Below are 10,219 nucleotides of genomic sequence, written 5' to 3'. Positions count from 1 at the left end.
TTTTCCCACAATATTTCATAGAGAACAAGTTACGTCTGTAAATAACGCTAATGACCGAATACCACGCAGCAAGGAACGTGCATTTAGACACTGGAAATAATAGATCACTCCAGAAAGCAACATAAGCGCCACGGATCATAAAACAAGTCACATGTGACCCACAGTACACCGCATGTCATGCAGAGATTTCCCAGCAATCTTCCGGGGCACACAATAATCTGAGTGGACAGAACTCTGCCGGTCATCTGGACTCACAGGAAGCAGGGAGCTTGCATAAGACCACGCCAAAGGATGGGGTGGTCGACATGCCACGCCGGTAGAACGCTGGAGAATGTGCCAGAAGACGCCGCGGCACAGATGCGTCTCAGGAGCACTCCTCTCAGGGCGGCCCAAGACATTGAGACGCTGTCATCAGAGATCTGTTCCTTCATCTTCTCGCTTGCGCGAGAGACCGGCTAAAAGATTGTAGCCTACAGCGTTCAGTTTGGGAACGTTTGATTTAAGGATTCTCTGCATCCACTGCTCGGCAGCTTCGCGACTGATTCAGTTCGGAGCCGCGGTGGTTTACCGTCCCTCAGGAGCGTGCCGGCTGCGCAAAAACTTCAACGACAGGCGTTGGTGTCCGCTTGGCTCGTGACCGCAGTGTCTTGCCCACTGTCACCTCTCCCAGCTAAGTTGCCCTGATTCTCGTCGCTCGGTTGCCGACTGGCTTGACTTCTGGTGAGCGGCAGGCGATCCGGCCCCCTCCTCCCCAGGAGTTGCCCCTTGTGGCTCTCTGTATTTTCTGAAGGCGCGGCCGTTGCGCCCAAGCTATCATCTAGGGCATCTTGAGATTTGCGCAGCTTTTCAGTGTCGCTCCTTGTTTAGCTTTAGTATATAAGTAGGTAGCACGGCTCAGCCTAACCAGTCGTCCCCCTGCCCAGGCTCATCCACTTTGCGGCTGACGTCGTGAGGTACGCACCGGATCTACCGGCGTTCTTTGCATTTAAGCAGCCAGTTTCCTACCTGTGTTGCTATCTTTACTCCAAACCCAGTGACGAGGCAGTGTTTCACCCCCGCTCCTGTAAGCCAGTGTTTACTGTGAGCAGGCAGCCGGCTGGCATAGCGCCCTGTTAAGCTTTGCTTATTGGGTAGCCGTGCTCGCGCTTTACTCCAGCAGTGAAGGCAGTGCCTCGCCCCGCCCCCTCTGCTAGTAAAGCGGCGTGAGGACATACACTCCCTTTCGTGTTCGGCCCACAGTAGGAGCAGGGCTCTACTTCCTTCCGTTCTAGCAGGTAACTGCTTACGCGCTGTTCTTCGCACCCCCCTCCCGGGTTCATAGCACCCTAAGACAAATTCAGGTAATGGCGGTATAATTTAAGGGAAATTTCTGCGTGTTCTGCGATAAATGCAGAAGAAAAGTGAGTGAGTCCATGTCCGCTATACCAAAAAGTAACCAATCTGCTAACTACAAGCAAGTTTACAGGACTATAAGGCTCAGTATTTCTTAGTTACAATAATTGTCTGACATTAGTGATGTAGACAGCGCAGCCTGGGTTGCATACCTCAGCAAATCTGACAAGAGGAAAATACTCTGTCATATCTGAAGTTATGGGCTTCTTGTCAGCCTTTCGCCAACACAAATAAAGATTTTCCCCCGCCAAAATGACAAACTTGGACCAACAATCAATTTCATTAATGGCGGAGAGCCCCAAAGATAAGAAAAATCATTGTTGTCATTTGTCTAACCTCGGGTAGGGGTATCTCCTAAATCGAGGGGCCCTTCTGGCTGGGACCTATTAGGTGGCAAAGGATAAAATGTCCGAGTATCCCAAAACAATGGGCCAAATAAATAACAAACGTGCCAGGTGAGTCGTTCATGCAGCAGTAAATAGGACTCAGCATTAACACAGCCTTTATTGATATACTCTCCCTGAGAGCCAACTGGCACTGCCATCCGCTGCATGACCTCTACAGAAACGGCTACGTGTTAGTTTGCTATTATACATCCATGGTTGGCCCACAGTGGACTGCCCAGTTCTTGGTGTTGGTGTCAAATGAGGAATACGAAAAAAAGTCAGCAATATCCCAATCAATGTCCTCCTCAGAGGATAATTCATAAAGCCATTTAGTTGTCAGGTGCAATATAATTATTACAACTGCTCCTGAAACCACTACACTAAACTCCCTCTTCCGGTTTAAATAATAAAAAAGCTTGGGGGGTATCTAAGAATAAATGTTAAGCCTGACAAAGACTTAAGCCCTAATATATTGCATGGTTGGTTTTGGGACTTGAGCAATCAAGCTTCCTCGGCAACTGTTAACTATGTTGAAGCACTTATTTTTAAACTGAATTATACCAATTCAATAATACTCTTCCTAGAAGATGCTATAGTAGAATAAATGGGTGAGAATACGCAGTTTTGAATGGGAGTAACACCACATATGATAGATGTCTTGTAAGGCACTGTTAGTAACATGCGAGCCCAAGTTTTGAATTCATGCAGTAACTACACCATAGTTGATGATAATGCTCAATGAAACCTTAGAAAATCTGAAAAAGGGATGTGCAAAAGAGCATTATATACAGTTTTTAATGAAACAATTAGACAATAACTGAGTAATGAATATGCTTTAGGGATCGTGCAGATACATTTTTTGTCTTGCAAGCACCCCCTTTATCAATATCTCTCCTGATTGTTGGCACCTGACAATCGACCTCTACCTGAATTTTACTCAGGTGCAACTAAAAGTCTGATGAAGGGTTGTATATTTCACATCTTAAAATCAGAATCTGAAAGTAAATAAAAAATGTAGTGGAGTAACAATGAGCCAGGTTATCCTCCTGATTATATGGAGTAGAATTACAAATGTAACATAAAATTGCACTGGTGTCACATGTTTAACCGGTGTCGATAAAGCAACAGGATTTCGTTCGTATGCCTGTTTTGGATGCTGTGGCCGTCACTGGGTTCTCATTCCATTTCAAGTGGCTGCTGTTACGCTTGGCGTAACCTTGGCCGCACGAGTCACATCCCAAATCAACCAGGCTTGAAGATTAATGCACGGGCGGTTGTCAAGCAAACGGAGCCTGGTGTAGCCGCAAGATCGAAGCCTGAGGATTATGGGTAGGTAGTGTCCTTCGGCCCTCCCTTCCAACTCCGAAAAAACTATTTGTTCTCCGAATCGGAAGGGGAAACAACACAAAAAGCATCGTACACAATTTAAACAATCAACTGTTGTGTAAATTAACACGGTAGGAATTGGTGTTTGTGTGAAATGAGTAATGGCAAGATATCCATGTAGCACGTAGGGAAGGCTGGTGCGGCAGTGATAGTGCGCGGATCAGGGGAGCACAAGGTTTGCAAACCCCACTGCAAGTCAGGCATGTCATTGTGTCCCCTGGCCAAGACACTTCACCCCAAATGGGCCTCCTGTGGGGGGGATTGGCCCACAGTCATTGAGTAGGCCTATGTAAAGTCACTTGGATAAAGCGTCTAACAAGTTGGCTTCCTAATGAAAAGCATCCGACATTAGAGAGAATTACTTACCGTGACCGGTGTAAATGCTCTAAAGCGCGCCGTCCCTGACGGACTTCCAAATAAGCAGACATTATACCAATCAAACAAATAAACAAACACAGGGATAATTGTGTCTTATTGTTGAGTAAATAACAGTGTGTGGTTTAGAAAATAATACAAAATTAGAAGGAAAAAACGATGAAACAATAGCCTACAGATTTCAGTATTCTGAGCCCCTACTCTCTCCCTAACTGACGGCAACAAAAGTCCGACATTATAGAATTAAAATAAAGTAGTAAAAACAATAAGTGTGGCTTGATATTGAGTAAGAAAAAGGTTGATAAACGCTGTGGGAATGGGTCTGGGGAGAGCTGTGTTTCCGCCAGGGGGGCGTCTTGCTCGGGACGCCCTGAACTCGAGCCGAGGGTGTCCAAAAATATTAATAATTCGAGAGAAGATCGAGAGTTTTTATCGCTTGAAATAACAAAAAGGAAAAAGGACAAGGACTTCCCTCTGTTGGAGGGGCAAAGGAGTTTGGTGGGATTCTTTTCGGAGTATTGAAGATCGTTTCCCCGACATCGGCGGTGCCTGCTACAGGACAACACGGAACGTGCGCGATTTGGACGCGATGAGTGGTGCTAGTGGAGCACGCACGTGAGCTGCACCACACGTTCTGAGCACCAGAGCCTCGCAGCGGCAAAACTGAGGTTCCGTGGTAAACTTTGGTAACATGAAGAGCCGTTTGGGAACCGAAACAGCCGGCGCTTTAAGAGCGCCGAGCCAAATGATCCGGCTCACTAACATAAAAAGACAGTATCTATAAGCACTTTTTTTCATTTAATGCCTTGACTACTGCAACTCCCAGCTTGCCACCCTTCACTGCCAGTTAGAACCAGGTACAGCTCAACAAATACATTCATGTTTGCGAACCTGGCACCTAATTGCGGATCGAGCTCCCCATTTACATCAGGACAGGACAAATTCCACAAACCCTCAATCGCAGACTAAAAACCCACCTGTTTTGCTTGTACGGTGGTCATTAAATTAAAAAAAATTAAATAACAAAGGAAGAAGTAAAATTGCTTCACCATCCCATGCAAGTTACCCTAAGCAATAAAGTGTAGTTGATGCACAGTACAGTAGCAAAACCTCAAACCGGACATGTATGTAATCGCCTAGACTTCTATTCTGAATGTCCTTCGTACACTAAGACATGTTGTGGTTCAAATCTGGATTTGTTTATCTGTGCGAAAGAGTAGTTTGCATGTTTTTTCCTGTTTAATTATGTTTGCACAGAATTGAAGTATGAATAATGGCTTTTGCCAGGTATGGACGATGAAATTAAACACCAATACATTCATTTATTAAAACACCAGGGTATGACAATGACAACACTTAAAAAAGGGCACTTAACCAGTTATCTGCCCAAGTTAACCCCTTTCTACTTGCGTGTAAATAAAATGAATGATTTCAAGAAAAAAAGAATAGTATCAAACTTTACAGCATTGCTTTATAATTCCGCACAACACTCATACATACATACATGTATACATACATACATAATCACAAAAAAGTCTCTGGTGTAGTGCTTAGGTGTTGATGCTGCGTGTTACACTACTCTTAGTAGATGGATCTCCTTTCTTTCTCAAAGACATCACGAACCACAGGAAGATGAAGAAACCTGCGTTAAAGGAGTGACACGAAAAGTGTTTGAGAAAGCAAAGGAGGTCGTATTTCCATCAGACATTCAGAGTAGGAGAGACCCAAATTGCCCTGAATGGTCTGGCTTGGATCAAGTATTAAAGTCCCTGCTCTTAACCACTTTCTTTTTGTATCAGCTTTCTGTATTTATGAAAGTGTCATACTGTTGTGCCCCATCCTAAATGTAAACCCAAGAGGACCAACTTTGCATACAAGTGTCAATGAAATATACAACCAATATTAACGTCATCAAATAGAGCTGAACATGATCAGGTGGTGCAGACCTTGCAGTGAGTTGAGGATGCAGAAGAGGTAGAGGCCAGGCGTGGTCAGGTAGCCAAAGGAGAAGAAGACCAGACCCCAGGTAATGCCCAGCAGAGCGGTGACTCCGAGCAGCGTACAGATGTCCTTCTTGGCTCTGTTACTGTCGCTCTGCCCAAACTGACTCACAAAACAAAGCTTAAAATGACACATCAGCAGGTCATAGAACATCGGAGAGTACGTACCATGAAGTTCATATTGTTGAGTAGAGGGAAAATCATAACTGTTTTTAAGTACAATACACAAGAAAATACTACTTTCTTTAATTTGTTTAAAACTGTGCCCCCAGGAGTCATTATGACATGTTTTCTTCTAGAAGGTGCGTATAAAAGAGAAAACAATGTTTAGGTTGCATGCAAATGATCAGAAATAAATACAGTGTGTGTGTTAATTGTAATAAAGGAACATGTCATCCACTGCAAGAGTGGGGCTTATTGAGTGTTTTTAATAGCTTTTGGACATCAATGGAGCTCTTTGACACAGAGGACTCAATGATATCAGGCTTTAAATGGACACACAATGTTTGTAAGAACATCGATTCAATAGAATTGTGCAGGAATGAGTCTTCCACCTAAAAAACAAGTTAGCATTTTACCAGCATTTTGTCTGTGGTTAACACAAGCTGGAGGGACTCTTACATGTTGTCCTAGGATGTTAAAGTTGTCAGTAAATGCCCCACTGGTGAATGTCTGATGCTTCTATGTTACATCAAAATTAAGGTTGCTAACAAGTGGCTAAAATGACTACTAAATGTGGTCACGTTGAACAGCAGCTGCTCTTAGCTTAGCGAAGGTAACAGGAAGCCATGCAACTGTGGAAAAATTCAAATGTATTTTTGGCGTAGAAGCCCTTACATGCTAACTTCTGGGTCGGCCTCCAGAAATACATACAATACAGCTTTATTTATAAAGCACTTTAAACCTCCAGACCAAAGTTCTGTACAGTCAAATAAACAAAACATAAAATAAATCACACAGCACAGCTCACACACCATAAAAAAGTACAAGTAAAAACAATAGACAATTTAAAAGCAATAAAAGCAACACTCTAAAAGATGTCAATACGGTATGGAGAAGAGGAGGGTTTTAAGAAGCGATTTAAAAGCAGACAGTTTGGAGGCCTGTCTGATATGCAGGGGCAGATCGTTCCACTGTGTGGGAGCCGCTACAGAGAAGCAACGGTCCCCTCTGAGCTTTTACTTGGTTCTGGGCACATTCAGGAGCAGTTGATCAGCTGACCTGAGAGGGCGGTTGGGCGTGTTGATTCAGTAGTGCAGATCAACACTGCACTACTGTAATGGTTGTTGGTTTGGATGGGATACACCGACAGCTAAAGCTTTATGGAATTAACTGGAATCCTCCTTTAAGAGCATATTTACAGACAAGTAGAGTAGAATGCAAAGAGTGCAGGTTGAGTCCTACCTTTTTGCTCTGGTGGAGACTCACAACGCGTCTTACTGTCACCCCCAACATGATCGCGTTAAAGAGGAAAACCAAGCCAAACACTCCCAATGTAGTCACCAGCTTCACTGTGGTATTCCCTATATAGCATCTGCAAAGAGAAATAAAGATAGCCTATAGCTGAAGGTTTTCTCTAATAAATCGAAACCTCTTCGATAAAAAAAAAGCATATATTCAGGTGACTAATAATTCTGGACCTCCTCCTTGTAGGCTAACTTATAGATGTCGCTGATAAGGCCAACCATATTGGTGTCATCTGCAAACTTAATAATGGCGTTGGAACTATGCACAGGAATGCAGTCATGGGAAAAAAGGGAGAAGAGGAATGAGCTGAGCCAACCCAGTCTCACATCTAAACGTGTAATAACTACTTTGGTCCACAACTTGGGACGTAGTATTTCTACAAAAACGCCTCTGAAATTGTAAGATCCCTACGTTNTATGTGCTGAACATGATCAGGTGGTGCAGACCTTGCAGTGAGTTGAGGATACAGAAGAGGTAGAGGCCAGGCGTGGTCAGGTAGCCAAAGGAGAAGAAGACCAGTCTTCTTCTCCTTTGGCTACCTGACCACGCCTGGCCTCTACCTCTTCTGTATCCTCAACTCACTGCAAGGTCTGCACCACCTGATCATGTTCAGCACATATTGGTTGTATATTTCAATGACACTATACTCGTTGTTTCTGCAAAGTTGATCCTCTTGGTTTGACTATTAGAATGGGGAACTAAAGCTGAACATAGTTGATGCACATGTTAACTCCCAATCTAACGTGGTTAAGAGCTGGGACCGCAATGTTTGATCCATGCCAGACCATACAGGGCAATTTGGGAATGGAAACACGTGTGCAGCTGCATGGAGAACTTCACCATAAACTGTCTATCTTTAGATTACTCAAATGTCAGCAACAAAATATTGTGCATATGAGACAATGTATTGATATTTTATGTGTAATGGATATTGGTCTGACATGTAGAATATTTTTATATTGACAAACAGTTACATGACAAAGTTATAAAGTGTATCAGGGTATTTGCATGTTTTGCATGATCCTCTCACTTTTCTCTTCACTTATTTGACTGAGGTTTATTCATCTTCCTGTGGTTCGTGATGTCTCTCAGAAAGAATGGACAGCAATCAACTACTAGTGTAACACCCGGCACCAACACCTAAGCCTCACCCAACACATCAAGACTTTTATTTATTTTTTATGTCTCCTCCATACCTAGCAAAAGCAGTTTTCCTACTTCCATTCTGTCGCAAATATTTGATCATGAAAAAAACTTGCAAGCTACTCACAGATAAGCAAAATCTAAATTTGAACCATGACATTTCCCGCTGTCATGTTTATGCCCTTTGCCTTTTGATTTCCTCCTCTGAACAACATTCAGAATAGCAGTTGTCTTTCTCCCAGGTTGTAAAATACTGACAATTTGTAACGCCGCTCAACGTTTAATACCCAAACCCATAGCTGCTTTCCCCCCCCATCCATGCATGACTGTAGTGGTATGAAGGGGTTGCCACCCATGTTTGAGCGCACAGATTTTGCCAAGCAGCTTTCAGTACAGTTTTATTTTGTTGGTGAATGCTCTTGCAGGTAGTAAAAGCATGGCACCCTTAAGTGTTTGTACCAGCACCATGCTTACAAAATGTGAATTCATGTAAACCAATCCACAACAATAATAGGTTAGACAACAGCTCACTTTAACTCTGTCTGCGTAGAGAAGTGACTAATCTTACTATATATTATGCACCTAGGAAAACGTATAACATACTTAACCAACGTCACATATTTCACGCATTTACATTACATAAATTACTCCTAATTTAACCCAAACAATTAACCTTTTTCTTTTAACATCACCAAGTAGTGTTGTTGCCTAATCCAAAGTAACACCAAGGGTACACAGTAAGTTACAAAGAGACTGCAAAGCATTGATGTGATGAGACCACGTTGGTTATTTCTCCATTCCCCTAACCCTAAATGTACAGTACGAAATAGGGTCCAGAAGAAAACCCAGAATAAGCAAATGCATTGGTTCTCCTGGAGTTCTCCAGAGGTTTAAGAAACAATTGCAAATAGTTTTTATGCCTCCAGACACGCATCCACCTTTTCCACGTTGTGTCCAAAGGCAAATATGTGTACACAGATCTGAGTCTGATCTGGCTTTGATTGGGTGCAGTGAGACAGCAGAGATTCTCTAAGAGTGTATGTCTGGTGGCCTTATCCTACAGATAAAATATATTATATTTAAAATAGGCTTCTGATGTTCATCATGTGTATATATGTATATATTAAACATTTTTCATGCTCTTCACAGTGTCAGCATGTATGTATCTGGTCACATTGTGGTTATGCTATGCAGTTTTTTTTAACATTCACTACTTCCCTAAAGGCTGAGACACACGTGTAAACCTGGAAGCCTTCAGTGGTTTTCCATGAGGTTATTCTACATGAAATAACATGACTGTTGAACCACCTGGTGTACTGTAGCAGTGGAATTTAGACTGTGACATCATACATGAAACAAACTCCCCTTCAGTAATGTAATTGCACTATTTGCATAAAACAAATACATCCAGTAGCCGAACACAAGTACTGTTGTTTTGGACATGAAGCTAATCATTAGAATACCTCTCTGGAATGGTTCACAAGCGAGTCTGCTTCATACCGGTCAATTCAGAGGAAACGAGAACTTCCCCATATCCACAGAGTAATACTGTAAGTACCTATTTAATTATCTTTTCTTCATTGGGCACTTTGGGTATTAAGATATTTTGTAGTTGTTTGTCAAAGTTGAAAGATGAAATACAGAAACAGTTTATACAAATGTTGGTAAAACTATTATAACTAGAAAAATAGGACATTCAAAATATAGGTTTAGGACTTCAAATGTCCCTTATGATGGAACTTCTAGATGTTACTCTATTAAGCCCTGGATATTAGGTGACACTATAAAAAGCTATTGCGCTGTTATTATTTGTACTTGTTTAAATTAAATATAATATTTTCTCTGTTTTTAGGAGAAATATGAGGAAAAAAATGTATTTAGAAAAACGGAATTCACTTTTTGCTTTAATAGCCGCATTCACACCGCAGGACTTTCCCTGGTACTTTGGTTCTTTAGTTCCGTTAGTACCAATAATGTTGCGTTCACACCGCCGGGACTACTCAGTGCCGGGAACTCTTTTGGCCATTTTCAGTCCCTGCTAGAGAGGTGGTACGAACCTGGTGATAAAAG

General features: G+C 42.4%; 2 protein-coding genes across 2 annotated transcripts in view; both read right to left on the bottom strand.

Annotated features, from left to right (window-relative positions):
* Positions 1-1,103, bottom strand: part of LOC104944943 (ryanodine receptor 3-like) — a 10,367-nt gene extending 9,264 nt beyond the window's left edge. The window contains exon 1 of the mRNA XM_010770549.1: positions 1,080-1,103. Within this exon, the coding sequence (XP_010768851.1) occupies positions 1,080-1,103 (24 nt within the window). The remainder of the gene's footprint in view (positions 1-1,079) is intronic.
* A 3,776-nt stretch (positions 1,104-4,879) lies between these two features.
* LOC104944935 (probable G-protein coupled receptor 114) lies at positions 4,880-7,067 on the bottom strand. The gene is made up of 3 exons (XM_010770541.1): positions 6,944-7,067; positions 5,486-5,642; positions 4,880-5,181 (listed from the first exon to the last, which is right to left on the bottom strand). The coding sequence occupies exons 1-3, from the start codon at positions 6,992-6,994 to the stop codon at positions 5,090-5,092; spliced, it is 300 nt and encodes a 99-aa protein (XP_010768843.1). The 5' UTR covers positions 6,995-7,067; the 3' UTR covers positions 4,880-5,089.
* Between the last annotated feature and the right edge of the window lie 3,152 nt (positions 7,068-10,219).

This window comes from Notothenia coriiceps, unplaced genomic scaffold (assembly GCF_000735185.1).
Source record: "Notothenia coriiceps isolate Sejong01 unplaced genomic scaffold, NC01 NC01_scaffold00008960, whole genome shotgun sequence".
Taxonomy (NCBI): Eukaryota; Metazoa; Chordata; class Actinopteri; order Perciformes; family Nototheniidae; genus Notothenia; species Notothenia coriiceps.
Note: the sequence above shows the minus strand (reverse complement) of the source record. Positions and strands in the feature narration are given on the sequence as shown.